This window comes from Pan paniscus, chromosome 9 (genome assembly GCF_029289425.2).
Source record: "Pan paniscus chromosome 9, NHGRI_mPanPan1-v2.0_pri, whole genome shotgun sequence".
In the NCBI taxonomy this organism is placed as follows: domain Eukaryota; kingdom Metazoa; phylum Chordata; class Mammalia; order Primates; family Hominidae; genus Pan; species Pan paniscus.
In genome coordinates this window covers 46,366,618-46,392,617 of record NC_073258.2, presented here as the reverse complement: position 1 = coordinate 46,392,617, position 26,000 = coordinate 46,366,618, and the positions used below count along the sequence as shown (strand labels likewise).

Below are 26,000 nucleotides of genomic sequence, written 5' to 3'. Positions count from 1 at the left end.
AAATATGGTCCCTGGACCAGCAGCATCAATATCCAACACTTGGGAACTTGCTAGAAATGCGAATTATAGGTTCCTACCCCAGACCTACCCAATCTGAATCTCAGGGTGGAGTGGCAGCACTCTGTATTCTGATGCCTACCTAAAGATTGAGAACCACTGCCCCATGGCACACTCTACCACATTTTGCCCACAGCTGTGATTTCTGATCCCCCTGGGTGATTCTTGCCAATCAAGTGCTCTTATGCAATACTCTCATCTGGCTGATCCCTTGCCCTTTCTATCTTCAAAAACTAGAGCTAGACTGAGGCTTAGAGGAAGTCCAGGGAAGTATCTAATCCTCATCTGAGGCTTTGATTGCAGTGAAGTTGCCACTCTGGCTAGATTTCATAGAAAAAGCTCTTGTTTTTCAACCTCATTCTTATTCTGGGTATAATAATTCATTTTAAGATGCTTCCCCATTTTTCTCATCAATTTTTGTCAATGGCCATAAGAACCCCTACTCTCTTCTCTTTCTGTTTTAAATCTGGTAAAGTAAATGCAGAAAGGAAAAAAATCTGGGGTATCTTTATTAGTGTTACCTATGATAGCAAACTTGGAAAAAAAACCATCTATCAAAAATGTAAATAAAATTATAACATTGATAAGATGCAGTATAATCTTTTAAATCATATCATAGGAAAATAACATGGGAAAACACTCCACTCTACATAATTTTCAGACTATATTACATTTAGTTTTTAAAAAGCTGTCACTGAGAGGACATAGCTTTGGTGACATATGAATTCACCGTTTGAAGCTCACTTGTCTCAGTCTCTGTCCTCCTACATATGTTCACATCTGGCAAAGAACCAGAAGTAAAATGAGGAGGGTGTCCAAGGAGAACCCTAGCTATAGAGGCTAGCCCCAGATGTGCGGATGAAGGTCTGCCAAGAGGCAAGACCAGAAATGACACCAAAGTTAGAAGTAATATAGGATATTTAGGGAGATGACAAAGCTTTGCTGATATTTGCAAAAAGGAGAGAAAAATAAAAGCATGAAGAGACTGAAAAGGCATAAAAATATAGGCAGCCTTAACATGAACAGCTAAGAAAATTAATATAAAAACATGCACACTTCCCCTCATAAAGAACCTTAACTTGGTGATAAATTCCTTTCAAAAAGAATTCCTTTCAAAACAAAAGGTCAATCTCTCCAATTTAGATAGGTGTATTACTTTAACATTATGTCCAAGTTTTACTGTGTCAAACTTTTTCAGGTTCTGAGGGTGTGGTGCAACGTGGATAATGTCATCACCCTAGTTTTACAGATAAGAGTGACAAAGCATCTAGTGACATGAATACTCTGCAAGGCCACCTCTCACTGTCATAATCATCGACACACGTAGGCCTTTTTTTTTTTTTTTTACATTAAACTAAGGCAGCTGCATCTAGCCAAAATATGACTCTGAACTCTCACCTCTCCTTCTCCAGTCTGAGCAAGCTCTGTGCATGGCTGGAGACCCTAAGAGTGTATCTCTGAAAACCCCAGACCACCCCTTGATTTACTGACCAAGATCCACACCTACTCCCACCTCGGAATGTCAGACATCATAAATTTGATGGAATCTAGAGAAGAGACTCCCCTGCAGGTTGGGCTCATAGTAATCTCATCTAGAGTCGGTTAAATATTTCTGAGGGAAGAGGAGAAGTTAACTATAAATAAACCATCGCTATTCAGGCCTCCCATCAGTTGCTTTCACTGAAGATGGAGAAATGTATAACCCACTGCTTTAAATCAGGGCTCTTGTCACCTGAGCTAGAAATGTGATAAATACCAAAGTATCCTAAAAAGGATTATTTAAGAAAGAGTTAAAAATATATAGAGAATATATTTTCCAGTTATATACCTTGATTTATGCTTTTTATGCTTATGTTATTTCTCAAATTGTTAAGAGTTTAGCACTTTGACCATTCTGTCCTGAATTAAAACATATCTATTTCAAAACTGCAAAATTTCATATTCTATTTTTCCTAGCCTACCTATATTCTTATAAAAAAGAACTAAATTCCAACCCTTTATTCTTATTAAACATCTCTTAGAGCTTTAGATAAAAGTATACGATAAAGTCCCACTATTGCTGTACTTTCTGTCTGGGTCATGACCAGACAGAATTCTTTATGAATTCGCCTGCACCGGTATGAATTCTCCTGCAGAGGAACAGATGTAATATTTTTCGTCTCAAGCTTGTACCATTTGCTTGGAACAGTAGTAACGTTTCAGCCCAGAGGAGGCTCAAGGGCTCCCCTATAATTCCATAGGCAATTCAAGATAATCTGAAGGTAGAAGACCTGAGTTCTCACTTGTTCACACAACTTGCCAATTACACGATCTTAGATAAGTCATTGGGTTAGTCTCATCACAACCACTTTACAGATGAGAAACAATCTACCACTTTCCCTACCTTTCCAGCAGGATGTGTCTTAGATGGCTCAACTCCTAGTCTGCCAATCTTCCTCCCTCCTTCCCTTTCTCCCTCTCTCCATCCTTCTTTCTTTCCTTTATATGTCAAGATCTTCCTGTCTGAATTAAGTTGTCCTAGGTATTATGAGAAACACCAAGGTCAGAAATGACCTTAAGGTGCTTAAAACTTTACAGGAAATTCTACTTCTATATATGTTAAGTGATGGAAAAGAAACACAGATAACATGCTCTAAGAGTTACTTCCTGCTGAAGGGGTTGAGAAAACCTCCTGGAGAAAGAAGTTTACCAGCCAGCTGCTGAAGCCTGTATAAATCTGCAGATGATGGGGAAGAAAGGTGTACCAAGGAAAAGGCTAGCAGCCACAAAGGCACAGAGGATGAAAAGCAGGGGCACAGAGAGGAAGGATTGAGTTGTGCTGCCAGAAATCTAGAACTCTCTGAAAGAGAACAGGAAAAAAAAGAAAAAAAGAAAAAAAAAGAAAGGTAGATTGTGGAGGGCCTTGCCGTTAGACTGAGTTTGGATGCCAATACCATCCTCACCCATGACTCCTCATGCAACCAAATTCCCTATCTGGATAAACTATACAGTATACCTCAGTCTTCTGAACTTCTCCCTCACTTACCAATTAGAACAGTCCATTTTTCCAGATACCACTCAAATGTGTCCTCTATTAATTTTCATCTGCATTTCTCAAACAGTCTACTGCCTCCAGTCTGGTCCCACTGCCATGCATCATGCATTCTCCACACTAAGATGAGACTGACCCAAAATGCAATCTTATCACATTACTCCCTTGTTTAAAAGGCTTCAGTGATTACTTGTTTCTCACAGATAACACTCCAATGCCTTATGTAAGATACACGGTGTTTTGTGATCTGGACCCTCTCCAGGCTTCATCCTCTGCCTCTCCCACCCAAGCTTCCTTCGCTGTTGCCACACTGAACTCTCTGAAGTTCCTTAAACTACCAAGCTCCCCTGTCCCTCTGTATCTTTGAATTTGTTGTTCCTTCTGGATGGAATCTTTCTTCCTTTCTCTGACTAGATAATACCTACCCTTTTCTTTTAACATTCAAATCATGATTTAACATTGTTCTGGAAGTACTAGCCAATGCAATTAGATAAAAGAAAAAATAAAAGTTTCAAATACTGGAAAAAGGAAGCAAAATTAGCATTTGTAGATATAATTGTATATCTAAAAATATAAGAGAATCAACTAAAAAAAGTAAACAACTGTAGAGTTCAGTAACAGAATAGTTGCAAAATTAATATACAAAAGTCAAAATGTGTCTGTACACAAATGGTAACCAGTTAAGAACTATAAGATCAGAAAGTATTCTTTTATTAGAGTATAAGAAAAAATTTTAAATCTAAGAAATATTTACCAAGACTTGTAAAGGAATATATATATGTACACAAATATATATATGTGTATATATATATATATATATAAAAATATAAATTCTACCAGAAAGACAAATCTTTCTTCTAGATAGAAAGATCCATTGCAATGTAAGTTTCCCAAAGGCATGGCTCCTTCTCTGCCTTGTTCATTCAAAGTACCAAGCACCCTGCCTGGAACAAGGCAGGCATTCAATAAATACCAACTGAACAAATAAATGTCTAAAACAATCTAAAAGTGCAATGTGATAACAATAAAAATACAAATAGAATTATCTGAGAAAACTCGACAAAGATATCAGTCTTTCCCTTGAAAAATACACATGAAGATCATTTCTCACCTATGAGATGAGCAAAAGTTCAAGTACCCAGCATTACTGAAGACATGGAGAACTAGAACACCCAAATGTTATTTGTGAAACTATACATTAATATAGTCTTTTGAAAGGGCAATTTGTTAATATCTATCAACATTTAAAATGTGTATTTTCTTCAAGCAATTTCTTAGTTGGAATTAATTCTGTAGATATGTTCACATATTTATGTGTAAACATATGAAAGTATGCCCCTTGTTACTGTTAGAAAGAAGAAAAAAGGGCCGGGCGCGGTGGCTCACACCTGTAATCCCAGCACTTTGGGAGGCCGAGGCGGGCGGATCACAAGATCAGGAGATGAGACCATCCTGGCTAACACAGTGAAACCCCGTCTCCACTAAAAACACAAAAAATTAGCCGGACGTGGTGGCGGGCGACTGTAGTCCCAGCTACTCTGGAGGCTGAGGCAGGAGAATGGTGTGAACCCAGAAGGCGGAACTTGCAGTGAGCTGGCATCGCGCTACTGCACTCCAGCCTGGGCGACAGAGCGAGACTCCATCTCAAAAAAAAAAAAAAAAAAAAGAAGAAGAAAAAAAAAGAAAGCAGTCTAAATACCTATCAATAATAGACCTATTACATACGATATACCCAAACAATTGAATACTAATACAGCCATCCTAAAAAACTGAAGGAGACCTATATGGAATAAAACAAAAATAAGTCTATGATCTAGTGCTAAAATAAAAAAGGCAGAAAAACATGTTTAGTATAATCCCATATATGTTTTAAAACTACAAAATTATGCTTACATTCTGAGATGTTACCTTTGGTAATGGAGTCGGGGAGATAGAAGCAAACTTCACCTCAAGCAAAACAAAAAGATGTTTGCTGTTGTTTTTACCATACGCACATACTGACTTCCTCTCAGGCACTCCCTCTTCAGGAGGTGTCCCAGTGAGGAGAGATGCCTGTCCGCTTTGCATCCACAGCACTCAGTACACCACTCCACTCCACTACAGGACCTCTACATTCACAGCATTACTCGCTAGCTTCCCAAATCAGCGGAGAGCTTCTTTGAAGGCAGGAACTGTCTTCTTTTTTCTGTATTCTCAACACCTCTCAGAGTGCCTAAAACCCAGTAACCATTTCAAAAAGGCTGGATGAAAGAAGGAAGAAGGTGGGCAGGAAAGGAAAGAGAAAAGGATGGTCCTATATGAAGATTAACCAGGTAGCCATATATAGCACTATTTACAAAAGGTAGAATCGGGGCCTGGCACAGTGGCTCATGCCTGTTAATCCCAGCACTTTGGGAGGACAAGGCAGGTGGATCACCTGAGGTCAGGCGTTCGAGACCAGCCTGGCCAACCCTGTCTCTACTAAAAATAAAAAAATTAGCTGGGCGTGGTGGCGGATGCCTGTAATCCCAGCTACTGGGGAGGCTGAGGCAGGAGAATCACTTGAACCTGGGAGGCGGAGGCTGCAGTGAGCCAATATCGTCGCGCCACTGCACTCAAGCCTGGGCAACAAGAGCAAAACTCCAACTCAAAAAAAAAAAGAAAAGGTAGAATCGGGAGACAAGGAGGGCTGAGAGGTCAGAAAGAGAGAGACAATTAGAACGAAGAATGGAGAAGAGTCTAGTTCTCTTACAGGAATGCCTTGACGTCTGTGAGCTGGACAGCCAGGTTCACTTCAGAGCAGCTAGGAAGTAGTAATTTCCAGCTCCAAAATTTCAGGCATTTTCAGTGAGAAAGAAGCTGTGCCTAGAAGCCACTGCCACAGTTTCTACAATGACACATGTGCCTTGTGATTCCTTCACACAAGGAGGAAGGCCCAAGAGCAGCTTCTGACTGCTCCATCTCTTTGCTGGAAGTAGCTAGAAGCCTCTGCCACAATCTTGAGCAAATGACTATAGCAATCCGTAATGCCTCTAGATCACTTCTGCTTATTATTTTCCTCACAGAGTGTTGGAAATATTAATTGAGGTAATACACGTAAAGCACTCAGCACAGTCCCTGGCAGAGAGTAAGCACTCAAAATACAAGCTATTATTATTAAGTTGCTTACAGAAGTTTTTCAAAAGCTCTAAGCATTACAATTGCAAAAGTCACCAGGATGTCTTTGATTTCCAACAAGACCCATGCCTCCTTACTTATCTCTGCAATAAATAGACAGTCTTTCTAAGCACATTTAAAACACACTGGAAGCTGCTGCTTCCGTATTTTTTACTTTTGTCAGTGTTTCAAAATTATGCTGCCCTTATCAGGCCCCAAGTATAAAAAGCACACTCTCATCTTAGAAAGCTAGAATTTAAATAACCTTTACAATTGTAGTACATTTTTCCTTCCACCCACCCTGACAGCTGGACCATGCCTCATGTGGCTAGCACTGGAATTCACTTACCACAGCAGGAGGGTCATTCCATTCTTCATAGGAGATGGCAGCATATGGATAGATCCGGTCATTGATAATCTGCAGGGTGGCCAGGGCAATGGCTTTAATTGACTGGAAGTACGCTTCCCAGAACCACCGGGCCTATAAAGAAAACAATGCTGTTTTAAGTGAGCAAGCGAGACAGAGTGGGAAAACTAGATACTCTATCATAGTCAACTCCAGGTTTGGCTAATTCCTTTATTCCCAAAGTTGTAGGGATGGGGGTGCCTAGGGCATATGCTCCCTGCTGTTCAAGCCAGCTGCCATCAGAAGTTGGCACTTATCAAATGCAGTCAAAATAAAATGAAATGCACATTGGATTCAATTAAGATAGAAGATAAATTATGTGATGATGAGAATATCCATGTGTTATGGCAGAGTTTATAGTATTTTGTCTTATATAACATAAAGTGCACAAATCTTGTGTACAGCTCAATGAATTTATACATATGTACATACTCTTACAATTAGTATCCAGATAAAGATATAGAACATTCCAGCATTCCAAAAGATTCCCTCATGCTATTTCCCAGTCAGTATCTCATCCCTCTGAGAATAACCATTATGCTGATTACAATTGTGGTGTCTGCTCTTGAATTTCATATTAATGGAATCAAACAGTATTTACTCTTCTGTGTCTGATTTGTTTTGCTCAACACTTACAATATCTAAGTCAGGTTATGGTATCAAGGTTATGCTGGCCTTATAAAATGAGGTGGAAACCATTCTCTCTTTTTCTGTTCTTCGAGAACTTTTATGCAAGATCAGCATTATTTCTTCCCTGAAAGGTTTTAGAGGAATTCCTCAAAGAAGCCATCTGGGCAAGGGTATGGGTGGGTGTATTGGTGTGTGTGTGTGTGTGTGTGTGTGTGTGTGTGTGTGTGTGTGTGTGAATGTGAACGTTTTAAATTATGGATTAATTTTCTTTCATAGCCATAGGATTATGCATGTTTTTCTGTGTGTATGTCAGTTTCATAAACAGTGTTTTTCAAGGGATATGTTCATTCCATCTAAATTGTTAAATTTATTGAAATAAAGCTGTGCATTCACATCCATTTAACACCTGTAGAATCTATTGTAATACATCTCTTTTCATTCCTGATACTGTTGTGTTTTCTCTTTGTACTTGATCAGTCTTAGTAGAGCTTTATCAATTTTGTTAATCTTTTTTTAAAAATCGACTTTTGATTTTGTTGATTTTCCACATCATAATTCTTTCTATTTTGCTAGTTTTTGTTCTGATTTTATTATTTCCTTCTATTTTGGAGGAGTTTAATTAATTTTGCTTTTAACTTCCTAAAATTAAAGTTTAGATCATGATTTCAACCTTTCTTTATTTTTAATATAGGCATTTAAAGTTATAAATTTCCCGCTATGTGCTATTTAAGTGCTTCCTGCACATTTACATATCATTTTCATCATCATTTAGGCAAACAATGTTCTAATTTCCTTTGTATATTGTTTAATTTCCAAATATTTTTATTTTTTCTATTTATCTTTCTGTTACTGATTTCTACTTTGACTGCACTTTGACTGCGCTGTGGTCAGAGAACGCATGTGATTTCAATACTTTGCAATTTATTTAAACTTGATTTATGGTCCAGCACATTGTTTATTTTTATAAATAATCTATGTACACTTAAAAAATGTATATTCTGCAGTTGATGGGTATAATTTTGTTTAAATATTCTATATCCTTATTGGTTTTTGTCTGCCTGCATGTGTGCCTATGGATTGTGTGGGGTGTGTGTGTATATTTATATACATATATATGTAAGTATTTCAAGTTTATAAATACATATTTCAAATTTGTACCCTCAAAGCTTGTCTATTGCGAAAAGCATATACAGGTTGAGCATCCTAAATCCAAAAAACTCAAATCTAAAATGCTCCAAAATCCAAAACTTTTTGAGTGCTGACATGATGCTCAAAGGAAATACTCATTGGAGCATTTCAGATTCCCTAAAATCTAAAAAAAAATCTGAAATCTGAAATACTTCTGCTCCCAAGCATTTTGGATAAGGGATAATCAATCTGTTACTGGGTTTTAATATATTATCTCATCCAAAAATATTTGGTTCCTAATTACAAATATAGTCGATTTATACTTAATTTACATTACTGATACGGCTGAGTAAATGTATGATCATTCTATTTGTTTCCTATTTATCTCTTCTTTGTTACTTTAGTTTTTTCTCACCTTTAGAATTGATCAAAAAATTTTTATTATTATTCCACATTTTTGTTCTTCGTTAGGTTGCTAGTTATTTAGTCTTTTGTTATTGTTTGAGTAGCTTTCCTAGCAACTACAGTAAACATCATTGCTTTATTATATTACGTCTCAAACTAATGATTTTATAATTTATCAGCTCTCTCCTATCTGCTGTGCTATTATTGTCAAATATTTTTCATCTACATATTTTAAATCCCACAAGACATGTTTTATATTTATTTATTTTTATTATTTATTTTTGAGACAGAGTCTCACTCTGTCACCCAGGCTGGAGTGCAGTGGCGCGATCTCGGCTCACTGCAACCTCCACCTCCCAGGTTCAAACGATTCTCCTGCCTCAGCCTCCTGAGTAGCTGGGATTACAGGCACGCACCACCACGCCCGGCTAATTTTTGTATTTTTAGTAGAGATGGGGTTTCACCATGTCGGTCAGACTGGTCTCAAACTCCTGATCTTGTGATCCGCCCGCCTTGACCTCCCAAAGTGCTGGGATTACAAGCAAGAGCCACCGCATCTGGGGACATCATTATTTTTTAAAGTAAATTTTCACCATATATTTACCCTTTCTTTTCTTAATGCATATCTGAACTTCCATCACATATCATCTTCCTGCTAATTGAAGAATTTATTTTGTTATTTATTTCACTGTAGAATTAGTGGATGACTCTTTTATTTGTTTGAAAGCTTCTTTTTACCCAAATAATTTTTGAAGGATACTTTTGATAGGTAGAGAATTCTAGGTTAGCAATTTTCTTTCAGAACATTCAAGATATACTTCTACTGTGTTCTGGCTTCATCCAATTTTTCATTAATAAATCAGCTGACAATCTTACTGGTGCACCTTTGAAGACAATATGCTTTTTATTTCTGACCGCATTTAAGCTTTCTCTGTCTTTGGCTTACAGTAATTCAACTATGACATACCTAAGTGTGGCCCTTTGTATTTATCCCACTGAGGATTGTAGCGCTTCTTCAATTTGTGGTTTGATGCTTTCCACTGATTTTAGAAAACTTTCGGCCAATATTTCTTAAATATTATTTCTGTTGCACTCTCCTCTTCTGAGACTCCAAATATAAATATATGTGAAATATATTTCACAATGTTTTCAATATATCTCATGTATCTCTTATTCTCTTTTCAGTATTTTTTCTCTCTGTGCTTCAATCTGGGTGTTTTCTACTAACTTTTCTTCTGGTTCAATAATCTTCTAGCCCTTTTTCTTTGGTGTTTAAACTGCTATTAAACCCATGTATTAAATTCTTAATTTCATTCCTATATTTTTCAGTTCCAGAATTTCCATTTGATCTTGTCAAAAGTAGATTTCATATCTTTGTTGAAATTGGAAACCATCATTCTCAGTAAACTATCGCAAGGAAAAAAAAACCAAACACCGCATATTCTCACTCATAGGTGGGAATTGAACTACGAGAACACTTGGACTAAGGAAGGGGAACATCACACTCTGGGGACTGTTGTGGGGTCGGGGGAGAGGGGAGGGATAGCATTGGGAGATATACCTAATGCTAGAGGACGAGTTAGTGGGTGCAGCGCACCAGCATGGCACATGTATACATATGTAACTAACCTGCACACTGTGCACATGTACCCTAAAACTTAAAGTATAATAATAATAAAAAAAGAAAGTCTCCTTCTTTTATTCTACTTTCTTGAACATAATCAGTTTTTGACTGATAAACTCCAATATCTGAGTCACCTGTGGATATCTTTCTACTGTCGTTTTTCTCTTCATTTTGGTCATTTGGTCTCAATTTTAGCACACTTCTTAATTTTTTATTGGATGGCAGACATTCTGTTTAGAACCTGTAGAGGTTCTGGATGATTCAGATTATCTTCCTCCTAAGACTGTAACTTATTCTTTTGGCAGGTGTAAGAGTACAGTCAGGCCACTTTAATCCTGTCAGAGGTCCTGTCAGAGCCCTGTGTCAGGGCTAGCTTATTTCAGCTTTCCCTTATGCTTAAAGTGTGGTCTTTCTAAGGCCTCCAATTAAAGCCTGGGTTATTTGTATTTGCCAGGGCCCCTCTACCTTGGCAGGCCTTGAATACCAACCTCTCACCAGCACTGTATATGGCTGCTGAAATATCTGCACTGCTCACTACATTCCCAACTGCTGCTTTTTACTAGGATTCTTGGAGTCTTGCTCTGATCATGTGTACCTTAGGAGTTGGCAAACACTCTAAGGGAAGATTACGAGCACATTTTTCACTTTCTTCCTTGTGGTTTTCTTTCTCCTGGGATTTTGTGTTTCAGATCCCAAATACTTTAATAGGCCCTAACTCCAACCTCTAAGTCCTGTAGGACTGCTGCTTTCTGCTGGGACCCCATACTCTTGGGTAGAGAATTGGCAAGTACCGTCAGAGAAGATGCCAGAGTGACTATGTAGCTCAATTCCAAGTGCTTTCTTCCTCTCAGGAATGGTATTCCCTCAAATACTGTGTTAGTGGTTCTACAATGCCTGTAAGCAGTTGTTTTAAATAAACTTTTAAAATTTTTTCTTCTTTTGGCAGGAGGGTTGCTCCAGTATCAGCTATTCTTTCCTGGTCCAATATAGTCTTTTGAAAGAAGGCAGTTTCTTATCCGAGCAGAAGTTAAACTCAGTTCCTAACAAAAGCAGGATGCTAGTCTATATGATCTCTCCAGCTTCATTCAGATCTATGATTCCACTCAAAACCAGAGGCTATTTGGATTTATGCAAGGGAGTGAACATGTGAAAATTTAACATGGGGAAATTGTAAGGATAACCCAAAAGGGTGAAGGAAAAAGATACTTTCTAGTGTAGATGTGCTTACTCTGCTTCTGTTTCCTGAGCAAGTGTTCTATCCATGAGTTAAAAGCCTAGGGTAACTTGAGTTATGTAACTATTATCATCTCCACTAACTAATAAGAAGAAAGCAAAGCATGCACAATGAGAATGTCTCCTACTCAAAGAAAAGCTGAAATACAGATTTAGCTTTCAAGGGTATCTGACTTTCTCAAGTTGTCCAGAAGTTGGTCATCTGGGTACACAGCTGGCTGCCTCCCTGCTACTGCTTCTTAGATATGCCCTATTCACTACAATCTCAATCCTGCTTAAATTCATGTTACTGCTTTCTCTCCTATCATCCAGCCAAAATGTTTACATTTTATGAGACCTGAAATAACGCATCTTCCCTATGAAACCTTTACTGATCACTTTCTGTTATCACCAATCTCCCCTTACTATGAAATCCCTTAGCCCTTACAGCCTTTGCCATACACATTAGTTGTTATATACTGTTCTATAATTGTTTTTCTGTTGTTTCAGAGGATTACTTTTTTCTCTCCAGCTAGACTGTGAGTTCCTTGGAAATAGATATTGGTATTTTAAAAATCAGCAACCTTGCAAATGTTAGTGTTCTACCTGCTGCAGAGCACTTTTATATTCATGATTTCATCTGCTCTTCACAACCAGTTTGTCACTTATTTGGGACAGTTTCATTTTATAAATGAGGAAACTAAGATACAAAGATATTAAGGAGCAGAATCACAATTCAAATCCATGACTCCTAACTAAATTCAGACCTTTTTTCTACCCCATTCCAGAGCATTAAGAGCACCAGCACATAGCAAGTTTTAGAAAATCATCCTTTTTCAAGAAACTGAAAGGTGTAAAAATTTACAAAGCATCAGGCCAAACATAAACACATATATATCCTGAATATTTATCTCCTTTTCTACCCAACTGGGTCTATCATCATATATTCTTTTAAGTCATATTCAAATTAAACCACATTCCAACTTAAGCATTCCAAAGCCTTATGCTCACATATAATCACAGTGGAGACAGCAGCTTTTGGGATTTATAGAAAACAATAATTGGTAAGAAATCCACCCAGGACACCAGCCAAAGGCACAAACGCACAACTGAACTTCTAATTTAAGATGTCTCAAATCATCTCACCCTGTCCACCAAATTGCAATTCACTCAGAAAGGAAGCAAGTTTTGCCAGTAATCATAGCTCAAGTGTCTCAGCCTAGGGATAAGTGAACTTCTCAGGCTTAATTGTTTCTGCAGGTCTTCTGTAATACCTTGAAATGTTCAGAAGGTATTATAATTTATAGCCCCTCCAGGGCTTAGTATAGCCTGCTTGTCCACAGAGAGGAAGGAGTTTTCAGCTACGCTGGCAATGTACGAAAGCACCACTATTCTCATCCAGAGAGCAAATGCAAATAAGTGCTTATTATGGCTTTTTCTCCCCTAAAACATGGTCCACATTTATATCTATCTTAAAAGTGTGAATGAGAGATTCTTCAGCAGCTATGCAAATTCCCCAGTCACTCTAAACTGTGGAAGGTACACAGTTGAAGAGTTAGGTTACAGGTGAATAGATCATACCAATATAACCTTGAACAAAGCATTTAAACTTTCTTGGTTAATCAGATTCCACAGTGATTTTGTTTATAAAACACACAGATTTCACAGCATAAGAACTATATAATTCCTAGGATATTTTCAAACATGAGAATTATAAAGCTTCTCTAGGGCAGGGACTGGGCCAGCTTAAAACTATCATGGGCAAAATGGAACTCCAAATTGAAACTGCTATTTCAGTTTATACATCAATTAAATGTGATTAATTTCTTAATTTTCAGTAATGCAAAGGCAATGGGATTAGCAATAATAAGTATTTAAGAGAAGCCAGTGTGGCATAGTGGAAAGAACAACAGTTATAGAGCATCTTGAGCAATTTTAAGTTACTTAACCTCTCTGTTTTTTGAAATAAGAGAAAACAGCCCACCGACATAAAATAAAGCTGTCAACAGAACCTAACTCAAAGATGACCAAGATGAAGGAACTATTAGACAAGGACTTTAACTATAATTAATATATTAAAGGATCTAGTGAAAAAGGTGGACAACTCGCAGGAACATATGGGAATTTTTGGTAGAAAGATGGATAATATAAAAAACAGTCAAATAAAAATGCTAGAAGTGAAAAAACAGTATTATAGATGAAGAATTCCTTTGACAGTCTTAGCACACTAGACAGAGCCAAGAAAAGAAAGAGAGAGCTTGAAGAAAGAACAATAGAAATTATCCAAACTGAAACACAAAAAGAAAAAAGAGTGGGAGGGAAAAATCTAAAACAGAGTACTCTAGAACTGTAGGACGATATCAAACACTCTAATATAGTGTAACTATAGTCTCAGAAGAGGAGAGAGGGGGAAGTGGAGAACAAGGCAGCAGATGTATTTAAAGGAAAAAGAGCTAAGAATTTTCCAAAATTAATGAGAAAACAGCAAAACACAGACCCCAAAACCCAAGAGAACCAAGACAGATTAAATAAAGCATTCACTTGCTCCATCAAGAAGTTTAAGAAACAGCTGCACTGTTAAAAAGGCAAATCTTCTCCCTCTTAGCAAATGAGGAGATTCAAGAGATCCGAGCTACAGGAAACTTTCTCTTAACACACTAACATTGACAGAACCATTTATTTCAGGTGAACAGCTGGAAAATATTTCCATGCATCACGGATTTATTTTTCAAAGCTGTGTCTGAAGATAAGCCTGAAAACTTCCAAAGAGATTCTAAGCCTTTCCAAATACATATGCCAAAGGCTAATTATTCCTTTTCATTTGTTTGCTTTAGCAAAATAGTAGCAACGAGCATTCCCAACTTTCCAAAGCCCTGTGTCCAACAGGCTCTTTGGTGCTCACTGGTCCTTTTGACAGCACAAGAGCAGGGAGTCTGGTGTCCTTCCTGGACAATCTCATACCAGTCTGAAGGTCCCAGAGATAGGCTCTAATAATCTTCATCTGACAGCTCAAAAAGCTCAATAATAAGGCCAAATTATAACCCAAGCATCCTTACTTTTAGTTTAGAATTACTGTAAGCAAGATTTTTTGTTTATTCTTTTACATACTCCATTTTCATAAATATAAGAGTTACCTGACAACTAACTTAAAATTAGAGGGAAAAAAATATCAGCAAAACCCTTTAAAGGCACTTCTTGTGGACTGGAGGTTTTTGAAGACATTTACTATGCCCATGTTACCAGTTTCTCCAGAAGAGCAGAGGAAGTTCACAAATATCTGATATCCCTTTAACTTGGAGATCCAACAAACAGCAATTAATAGAACTTACTTTCTTTAACATAAAAAGGGATTTTGAAGCAAAAAGGTTAATATACCTGGGATTTATCCACATACTAATCATTTTCTTTACTTAAAATATTTATTTTGTTAATTTAGTTGTATGTAAAACACCTTGCCGCATAAAACATGAGATGGCTTTTTTTCACTTCCTTATTCATGAAGCTGTTTTATTTGCCTTCTCCACATGCAACTCCTGGAAACATGTTTCTATTAATCCAGTACATTTTTCCAGCCCCACCATCTTCACCTATCAGTTACATAAAGACAGTAATTTAGGAACCCACCCATATGGCACTTGCTGAAAGTTTATAGAAAGCCACACACAATGGTTCACCTAACTGCAGCAGAATTCATTTTATAAGTTTTTGGTAGGTTTCAGTATTTTTCTATTGCTTTGCCATGCAAAGTGGTAACTGCTTTTTTTGTTTGTTTGTTTTTTGTGTTTTGTTTTTTTTTTTTGATATGGAGTCTCACCTTGTCCCCCAGGCTGGAGGGCAGTGGTGCGATCTCGGCTCACTGCAACCTCAGCCTACTGGGTTCAAGCGATTCTCCTACCTCAGCCTCCCGAGTAGCTGGGATTACAGACGTCTGCCACCATGCCTGGCTAATTTTTGTATTTTTAGTAGAGATGCGGTTTTGCCATGTTGGTCAGGCTGGTCTTGAATACCTGACCTCAGGTGACCTGCCTGCCTCGGCCTCCCAAAGTCCTGGGATTACAGGCATGAGCCACTGAGCCCAGCTGGTAATTGCTTTTATAACTTTTTATTTTGTAATACTTTTAGACTTAGTGAACAGTTGCAATAGTAGCCAGAGAGTTCTCAAATATCTGGAATGCCCCTCATCCAGCTTCTCCTAATGTTAACATCTTACATCACCATGGTACAATTATCAAAACCAAGAGGTTAACATTGGTACAATTCTATTAACTAAACAACATACTTTTTTTCTTCTCCAGATTCCCAGTTTTCTCCTAAAGTCCTTTTTCTGTTCCAGGATCTAATCCAGGACACCATAGTGCATTTACTTGTCATGTCAGCTCAGTCTCCTCTAATCAGGGACAGTTTCTCAGTCTTTCCTTGTCTTTCATGACATTGACATAGTTGACAGTACTGGTCAGGACTTTCATATAGAATGTCCCTCAGTTTGGGTTTATCCGATGTTTTCTACTTATTAGATTGAGGTTATAGATTTTGGAGAATACTACAGAGATGACGTACCCTTCCCTTCACACTCCATCAGGGGACATATGCTACCAATATGACTTATTAAAAGTAACGTTAACCTTGCTCACATAGTTAAGGTGAGGTCTGCCAGGTTTCCCCACTGCTAAATTACTACTGTTCCCATCCCATAGTCTATGCTCCCTAGAAGCAAGTCACTATGTTCAGTCCATACAGAAAGGGAGAGTAATGAAGCTTCACCTCCTGGAGGAAGAAGTATCAAAGAATTTAGCACACTATTTTTAATGTACTTTGAAAGGATTAAAAACTATGAAATTGTATTCACTGAATATTACTTTTTTTTTTTAAGAGCCAGGGTCTTGCTCCATTGCCCAGACTGGAGTATAGTAGCTATTCACAGGCACAATCATTGCACACTACAGCTTCAAACTCCCAGGCTCAGGTGAACCTCCTGTCTTGGCCTCCTGAGCAGCTGTGGCTAGAGGTGCATGCCATTGATCCTGGCTTACAATTTTTTAACATACATAAAGTATGGCATTCTGTCAAAATCTTTAAACTTATGGGGATTTGTGGCTGGAGAAAAATATTTAAATGTTTTCTTTCCTCAGTAATAAGTTCACAGCAATAAAAAATCTGACATTTGCCTTAAATGTTAAGTTGAAGCCTGCTAACATATCTCACCTATTTAAAAGTATATAGCCACTTTTTATATTTAAAATCTTAGAGATGAAATCTACTGAGACTTCAGATATTTCCAAAATTCCAACTGCTTCTAGTCCCACACTTTAATTTTATTTTGATGTATATGCCAAATTATCATACAAAAATAAAGTAAGCATCCAACTTAATGTGGAAAATGAAACAAATCCAAGAAAATCAGTAGAAGTAATTAATGAATAAGAAAACAGAAAAAGGATACAAATGTGAAAATAAATCCAAGAGCTTTCCATAGATTGGCTAAGAAGGAAACCCTAAAGAATCAGCTAAAAACCTATCAGAACTAATAAGCAAGTTCAGTAAATTAGCCAGCTACAAAATAATTTGTTAAGTAAATAACTAAAACAAATACCCAGACCCTTATATCCCAGCAATACCCCATGAGAGTTTACACACACACAATCAGTAGCAGAGCTCTTCCCATTACCCCAGCTTCTCACAGTCCAGATTATTCTTCATCCAAAATCCATTCAATATCCTTCAAAATCCTTTGCACTTAACATATCTAAACTTCTCACCCACTATTTTCACCATGCTTCTGCTAGTCCAGGCAAGTCACTTTCTCCACTGGCCCACAAACACATGATCATTACTCTGTTCATGGTATTCCCTTTTTCTGGAATGCCATCTTCATGTTCTTCCATCTACTAAAACCCTGTCTGGGGGTTTCTGGTTTCCAGTATGGCACTTAATAAGCTTAGAAGTCACCATTCTGTCCTAACACAAGTAAAAGGCTGAAATGAAAAAATCAACACCTTTTCTCCAATCTATCAAGCAAATGAGGTCACATCACAAACAGCTGCCTTGGAAACTGAAGAGATGGGCAGGTGAATAGAGAGAATCACAACTTACTGGAGCACAAACCTCTCCAGGAACCAGTGCCAGGGTAGGAAAACCTTAACTGTAATTGACAAATTGCTGGAGGCTCAGTGTGGACAAGTCTGAGAGTTTAAAAACTCCAGGGAAACCCAGTCAGGGAGGGAGATGGGGGCATCCCCACACTTCCAGAGTTTTACCACCAGAATTTGTTCAACCAGGTTCTCACAGAGAATACTAGAGAACAACCCCTTGGTGCTTCTAGAAAGGGGAAGGGAAAGTAACCATTCTGAAATACACCAGAGCATTTTGTTCTTAACAAGATTTGCCCTCAGGAGAAACTATTTTACAAGAGCCTAACCTGTTAGGGTTTTATCAGAGCCTATCCTATTTGTGAGAAAGGAAATAACCAACTCCAGCTGGCTCTAACCTTCCACATAAAAGTGAGGAAATACCCAACTCTAGTCCCCTGTAGCCATCCTGTCCCACCTAAGCAAGGTTGGGGAAAAACTGAGAAGCATTTGTGAAGTTCACAGTCCAGTCCTTCCCCCCACACAATACCACCATACCATTGAAGGCCTATTTCCCAGAGTTCCTTTCACCCAGTACTTCAACAAAAAATTACAAGGCATATTGAAAAGCAAAAACACAGTTTGAAGAGACTGAGTAAGCATCAAAACCAGAATGAGACATGGCAGAGATGCTGAAATTACCAGACCAGAAATTTAAAACAATTATGATTAATATGCTAAAGGTTCTAATGGAAAAAGCAGACAACATGCAAGAACAGATGAATAATTTAAACAGAGAGATGAAAATTCTAAGAAAGAATAAAAAAGAAATGATAGAGATCAAACACACTGTAATGAAAATGAAGATGGGCTCATTATTAAACTGGATACAACTGAGGAAATAATCGCTGAACTTGAGGATATTTTAACAGTAACTTCCAAACCTGAAAAGCACAGAAAAAAAAAGACTGAAGAAAACAAAACAGGATCTCCAACAACTGTAGAACAACTACAAAAGGTATAAATACATGTAATGAAAATACCAGAAGAGAAGAAACAGAGAAAAGAACAGAAGCAATATCTGAAGCAATAATGACTGAGGATTTTACCAAAATAATATCAAGATACCAAACTACAGATCCAGGAAGATCAGAGAACAATAAACAGAATAAATGAAGAAAAAAAAAAAGAACGAAAGCAAAAACCCTAAAAATGTTAAGAAAAGAAAACCCAAAAAACCCAAAAACCCCAAAAACCACACCTAGCATATCATATTCAAACTTCAGAAAATCAAACATAAAGAAAAAAAATCTCTATAGACGCCAGGGGTAGGGGAAAACACCTTACCTACAGAGGAGCAAGGATAAGAATTTCATCTGACTTCTCCTAAAAACCATGCAATAGAAGAAAATGGAGTGAAATATTTAAAGTGTTGAGAGAAAAAAACCACACACTTAAGAATTCTGTACCCTGCAAAATTATCCCCCAAGTGAAGGAGAAATAAAGATTTTCTCAGAAAAAAAATTGAGGAAATTTGTCAGTAGCCTTGCCTTGCAAGAAATGTTAAATGTTCTTCAGAGAGAAGGAAAATGATATAGGTCAGGAATTCAGATCTACATAAGGAAAGAAAGAGCATTAGAGAAAAAGCAAAGGTCAAATAAAATTCCTTATCTTTATTAAAATTAAATTAATTTAAATATTATTAAAAATCAATTTATTAATTTTTAATAAAAATCAATTTATTAAAATTAATTAATTTAATTAAAAATTAAATTAATTTATTAAAATTAAAAATTTTTCAATTCTTACTATTTTGGAAGGAATCTTTCTTTGAGCAGCAGGCCTTGATAGTGGGCTTAAAATATTCATAAACCATGCTATAAACTGATACGCTGTCATCCAGGCTTTGCCATCCCATTTACAGAACAAATAACAGTTTGTTCCAGATGATCACAGCAACAATGTATCGGGTTAATGGCTAAAGTACTCTGGGGTCCTAAATAAACTTGAAAGGCAGTCCAGGCCACAAGGATGGCAATTCCTGGGCAAGTCTGGGCTCAGAACCAGCAGACTCGGGGTGCATGTGGCCTACATATATACACCAGCTGCTGGTACAGTAAAGTGGGTGCTTGTGTCACTGCTCCCCCAACCTCAGGCAGTGCAGCTCACAGCTCCAGGAAAGACCTTTTCCTTCCACTTGAGGAGAGGAGAGGGAACAATAAAGAGGACTTCATCTTCCAACTTGGATACTAGCTTAACCACAGCAGAACAGGGCAGCAGGCAGAGTCCTGAAACCCTCATTCCAGGCCCTAGTTCTAGACACACACTGGGCCAGAAGGAAACTTGCTCCTTTGAAGAGAAGGGCCCAGTGCTGGTAGGATTGAGTCTGCTGCCTTAAGAGCACTGGGCCCTGAATAAACATCAGTGGTACACAGGCAGTTCTCACTGTGGGCCCTGGGTAAGACTTATGGCTGTGCTGGCTTCAGGTATGACCCAGCACATTCACAGCTGTGGTGGCCACTGGGAGAGACTCCTCCTGCTCAGGGGAAGGAGAGAGAAAAGGGGGCTTTGTTTTGCAGTTTGGGGACCAACTTGGCCATAGCAGGGTAGAGTACCAAGTAGACTTTGGGGTCCCTGATCCCAGGCCTTGGTTCCTGGATGGCATTTCTGGACTCACCCTGGGCCAGAGGGGAGACTGCTGCCCCGAAGGGAGTGACCCAGGCCTGAGAGCATTCACCACAAGCCGACTGAAGAGCCCTTGAGCCTTGACTGAACATCAGCCAGTGGCCAGGCTGTACTTGCCATGGGCCAAGGGCAGTGGTGGCCATGAAGAGAGACTTCTTCTACATGTGGAAAGGAGAGGGAAAAGTGGGAAGGACTTGCAGCTTGGATACCAGCTCAGCCACGTAGAATAGAAAACCAAGTAGATTCCTAAGGTTCCCAACTCCAAGCCCTGGCTCCCAGATGGCATTTCTGGTCGTGACTTGGGCCAGGGGTGAGGCCTGCTGTCCTGCAGAGGACATAAGCCAGAATGGATTTGCCACCTGCTGACTGAAGAGCCCCTGGAGCCTGAGTGAACATCAGAAGCAGCCAGGCAGTGGTCACTGCAGGCCCTGGGAAAGATCCAGTGCTGTGCTCACTTTGGATCTGATCCAGCACAGTCCAAGCAGCGGTGACCACAGGAGTGCCTGTGTCACCCATCCCCCAGTTCTAGGCAGCTCATCACAGAGACAGAGACTCCATTTGTTAGGGAGAAAGTAAGAAAAGAGAACAAGAGACTTTGCCTAGTACCCAGCGAATTCTTCCAGATCTTATCCATGACCACCAAGGCTGTACCTTCGTGAGTCCATAAGACTCACAGTACTGGTCTTGGAGTGCTGCCCCCAATGCAGATACGGCTGCAGTGACCAAGATTTAGATCACAACACTCAATTTCCTTTGAATACTTAGAAAGCCTTCCTAAGAAGGATGGGTACAAACAAGCCCAGACTGCAGAGACTACAATAAATACCTAACTCTTCAATGCCTAGACATTGACAAACATCCACAAGCATCAAGAACATTCAGGAAAACATGACCTAGCCAAATGAACTAAATAAGTCATCAGTGACCAATCCTGGAGTGACAGAGACATGTGACCTTTCAGACAGAGAATTCAAATTAGCTCTTTTGAGGAAGCTCGAGGAAATTCAAGACAACAGAGAGAAGGAATTCAGAATTCTAACAGATAAATTTAACAAAGGAGATTGAAATAATTTTTAAAAATCAAGCAGAAATTCTGGAGCTAAAAACTTCCATTCACAAACTGAAGAATACATCAATCTCTCAACAGCAGAATTTATCAAGCAAAAGAAAGAATTCGTGAGTTTGAAAACATAGAGACAGAGGAGACAAAAGAAAACAGAATAAGAAAGAATGAAGCATGCCTACAAGATCTATAAAGTAGCTTCAAAAGGGTGAATCTAAGAGTTATTGGCCTTAAAGAAGAGGTGGAAAGAGAGATCGAGGTAGAAAGTTTATTCAAAGGGATAATAATAGAGAACTTTCCAAACCTGCAGCAAGATGTCAATATTCAAGTATTAGAAGGTTATAGAACACCAAGCAGATTGAACCCCAAAGAAGACTATCTCAAGTCATTTAATAATCACACTTCCAAAGGTCAAGAAAAAAGGAAGGATCCTAAAAGCAGCAAGAGAAAAGAAACAAATAACATATAAAGGAGCTCAAATACATCTGGCAGCAGACTTTTCAGTGGAAACCTTACAGGCCAGAAGAAAGTGACATGACATATTTGAAGTGCTGAAGGAAAAAAGCTTTTAGAGTATATCTGGCAAAAATGTTCTTCAAACATAAAGGAGGAATACTTTCCCGGACAAACAAAGGCTGAGGGATTTCATCAACACTAGACCTGTCTTATAAGAAATACTAAAGAGTTATTCAATCCGAAAGAAAAGGATGTTAACAAGCAATAAGAAATCGTCTGAAGGTACAAAACCCACCGGTAATAGCAAGTCCACAGACACACACAGAATATTATAACACTGTAATTATGGTGTGTAAACTATTCATATCTTGGGTAGAAAGATTAAAAGATGAACCTAACAAAAATAGCTACAACAACTTTTCAAGACATAGGCAGTATCATAAAATATAAATAAAAACAAAATGTTAAAAGGTAGGGAGGAGTGAAGTTAAAGTGTAAGTTTTCATTAGTTTTCTCTTTGCTTGTTAGCTTGTTTTTGCAATCAGTGTTAAGTTGTCATCAGTTTAAAATAATGGATTATAAAATGTTATTTGTAAGCCTCATGGTAACCTTAAACTAAAAAAAAAAATCCTGCAACAGAAACACAAAAAAAATAGAAAGCAAGAAATTAAATCATACTACCAGAGAAAATCACCTTCACAAAAAGGAAGACAGGACAGAAGCAAGGAAAAATAAGAAGATCACAAAACAACCAGGAAACAAATAACAAAATGGCAGGAATAAGTCCTTAACTTATCAATAATACGGAATGAAGAAGAAGGAAACTAGGTACCTATCTCTCACCATGTACAAAAATCAAATCAAAATGGATTAAAGACTTAGACTAAGATCTCAAACCATGAAACTATTCAAAGAAAACACTAGGGAAACTGTCCAGGACATTGGTCTAGGCAAAGATTTCTTGAGTAATACCCCCAAAGCACAGGCAATCAAATGGGCAAATGGGATCACAGAGTTAAAAAGCTTCTGCATAGCAAAGGAAACAATCAACAAAATGAAGAGACAACCAAAAGAATGGGAGAAAATATCTGCAAACAATCCATCTGACAAGGGATTAATAACCAGAATATATAAGGAGCTCAAACAACTTAATAGCAAAAAAAAATCTGATTTAAAAATGGGCAAAATTAAGTCATGTTGTTACAAGACCTGAAAAGGTGCTCAACATCATTGATCATTAGAGAAATGCAAATCAAAACTATAATAAGATATCATCTCCTCCTAGTTAAAATGGCTTTTAACCAAAAGACAGGCAATAATGAACACTGGTGAGGATGTAGAGAAAATGGAACCCTCATACAGTGTTGGTGGGAATGTAAACAGGTACAGCATCTATGGAGAACAGTACAGAGGCTCCTCAAAAAACTAAAAATAGAACTAAACTATGATCCAGGAATCCCAATGCTAGGTATATATCAAAAGAAAGGAAATCAGTATATCGAAGAGGTATCTATACTCCCATGCTTATAATAGCACTATTCACAACAGCCAAGATTTGGAAGCAACCTAAGTGTCCATCAACAAATGAATGAATAAAGAAAATGTGGTACTTATACACAATGGAGAACTACTCAATTGTTAAAAAGAATGAGATCCTGTCATTTGCAACATGGATGGAAATGGAGGTCATTATGTTAAGTGAAATAAGCCAGGTGCAGAAAGACAACCTTGGCATGTTCTCACTCATTTGTAGGAGCTAAAAATTAAAACAACTGAACTCAAAGAGATAGAAGGTAGAATGATGATCACCAGAGGCTGGGAAGGGTGGGGAGTGGTAAGTAGGGATGGTTAATGGGTACAAAAATATAGTTAGATAGAATAAATAAGATATAGTATTTGATAGTGCAACAGAGTAACTATAGTCAACAATAATTTATTGTACATCTCAAAATGACTAAAAGACTATAATTGGAACGTCTGTAACACAAAGAAATGATAAATGCTTGAGGGGACAGATACCCAATTTTCCCTAATGTGATAATTACCCATTGTATGCCTGTATCAAAATTATCTCAGGTACCCTATAAATATATATACCTACTATGTACCCATAAAATTTTTTAATTTTTTAAAAAAACAGAAAACTACAGACCAATATCTCTCATGAAAATAGAAGCAAAAAATTCTCAAAAAAAAAAAAAAAAAACAACCAGTACTCAAATCCAACATTGTGTAAAAAGAATTAAACACCATGATCAAGTGAGATTTATCCCAGGTATGCAAGGCTGCTTCAGCTTTCACAGATCACTTAATGTAATCCACCACATCAACAAGCTAAAGAGAAAAAAATCCAAGAGCACACCAATAGATACAGAAAAAGGATTTGACCAAATCCAATACTTATTCATGATAAAAACTCTCAGCAAACTAGGAACAGAAGGAATATCTACAAAAAAACCTACTGCTTATATCATAATGATGAAAAATTCAAAGCTTTTCTACTCAGACCAGCAACAAGGCAAAGATGTCCCCTCTCACACTCCTTTTCAACACCATACTGAAAGTCCTAGCTAATGCAGTAAGTCAAGAAAAAAAAAAATACAAGGTATATATATTGGGAAAAAAGAAATAAAACTGTCTTTGTTCACAGATAACATGATTGTTTATATAGAGAATCCAACAAAATCAACAACGACAACAAAATGGAACTAATAAGCAGTTACTGCAAGATGGTAGGATATAAGTTTAATATACAAAAATCAATCCCTTTCATATACACTAGCAATGAATAAGTGGAATTTGAAATTTAAAACCCATCACCATTTACATTAGCACTGAAAACAATGAAATAAGTATAAATCTAACAAAATATGTATAAGATCTATAAGAGTAAAAGTATAAAACTCTGATGAAAGATATCAAATAACTAAATAAATGGAGAGCTATTCTATATTCCTAGCTAGGAGGACTCAATATTGTCAAGATGTCGGTTCTTCCCAACTTGAATTATAGATTCAACAAAATTTCAGTAAAAATCCCAGCAAGTTATTTTGTGGCTATCAACAAACTGATTCTAAATTTGTATAGAGAGATAAAGATCCAGAATAGGCAACTCAATATTGAAGAACAAAGTCAGAAGACTGAGACTACCAAACTCCAAAACTTAAAATAAAGCTGCAGTCATCAAGACAATGTGATATTGGTGAAAGAATAGACAGATCAACGGAACAGAATAGAGAGCCCAGACACAGACCTACATAAATATACCCGAATGATCTTTGACAAAGGAGCAAAAACCATACATATGAAGAAAAGACAGTCTTTCCACAAATGGTGCTGAAAAAACTGGACATCAACATACAAAAAAATCTAGACAGATTTTACATCCTTCAAAAAAAATTTACTCACAATGGATCACTGACCTAAATATAAAATGTAAAATTATAAACTCCAGCAGGGTGCAGTGGCTCATGCCTGTAATCTCAGCACCTTGGGAAGCCGAGGCAGGCAGATCACCTGAGGTCAGGAGTTCAAGATCAGCCTGGCCAACATGATGAAAACCCGTCTCTACTAAAAATACAAAGATTAGCCGGGTGTGGTGGTGTGCACCTGTAGTCCCAGCTACTTGGGAAGCTGAGGCATGAGAACTGCTTGAACCCAGGAGGAGGAGGCTGCAGTGAGCTGAGAACACACCACTGCACTCCAGCCTGGGTGATGAAATGAGACTGTCTCAAAAATAACAACAACAACAACAACCCTATAAAACTCCTAGATGATAACTTAGGAGAAAACCTAGATGGCCTTGGTATGGCAATGACTTTTTAGGTACAATACCAAAGATATAACCCATGAAATAAATAATAGATAAGCTGGACTTCATTAATATTAAACACTCCTGATGTGCAACAAATAATGTCAAGAGAATGAGAAAATAAGCCAAAAGGACACGTCTAATAAAGGACTGTTCTCCAAAATAAACGAAATACTCGTAAAACTCTACAATAAGAAAGTGAACAATCAGATTAAAAAATGGCAAAAGACCTGAACAGACACCTTACCAAAGAACATATATAGATGGCAAGTAAGCATATGAAAAGATGTTC

The 26,000-nt window shown here is 37.7% G+C and overlaps 1 protein-coding gene across 4 annotated transcripts in view; it reads right to left on the bottom strand.

Annotated features, from left to right (window-relative positions):
* The window catches only part of EXT2 (exostosin glycosyltransferase 2), a 148,449-nt gene that overhangs the window by 66,263 nt on the left and 56,186 nt on the right, over window positions 1–26,000 (bottom strand). For all 4 annotated transcript variants that reach the window (XM_034932426.3, XM_034932427.3, XM_003808219.5 and 1 more), the window contains one exon: window positions 6,573–6,704. In XM_034932426.3, the coding sequence (XP_034788317.1) occupies window positions 6,573–6,704 (132 nt within the window). The remainder of the gene's footprint in view (window positions 1–6,572; window positions 6,705–26,000) is intronic.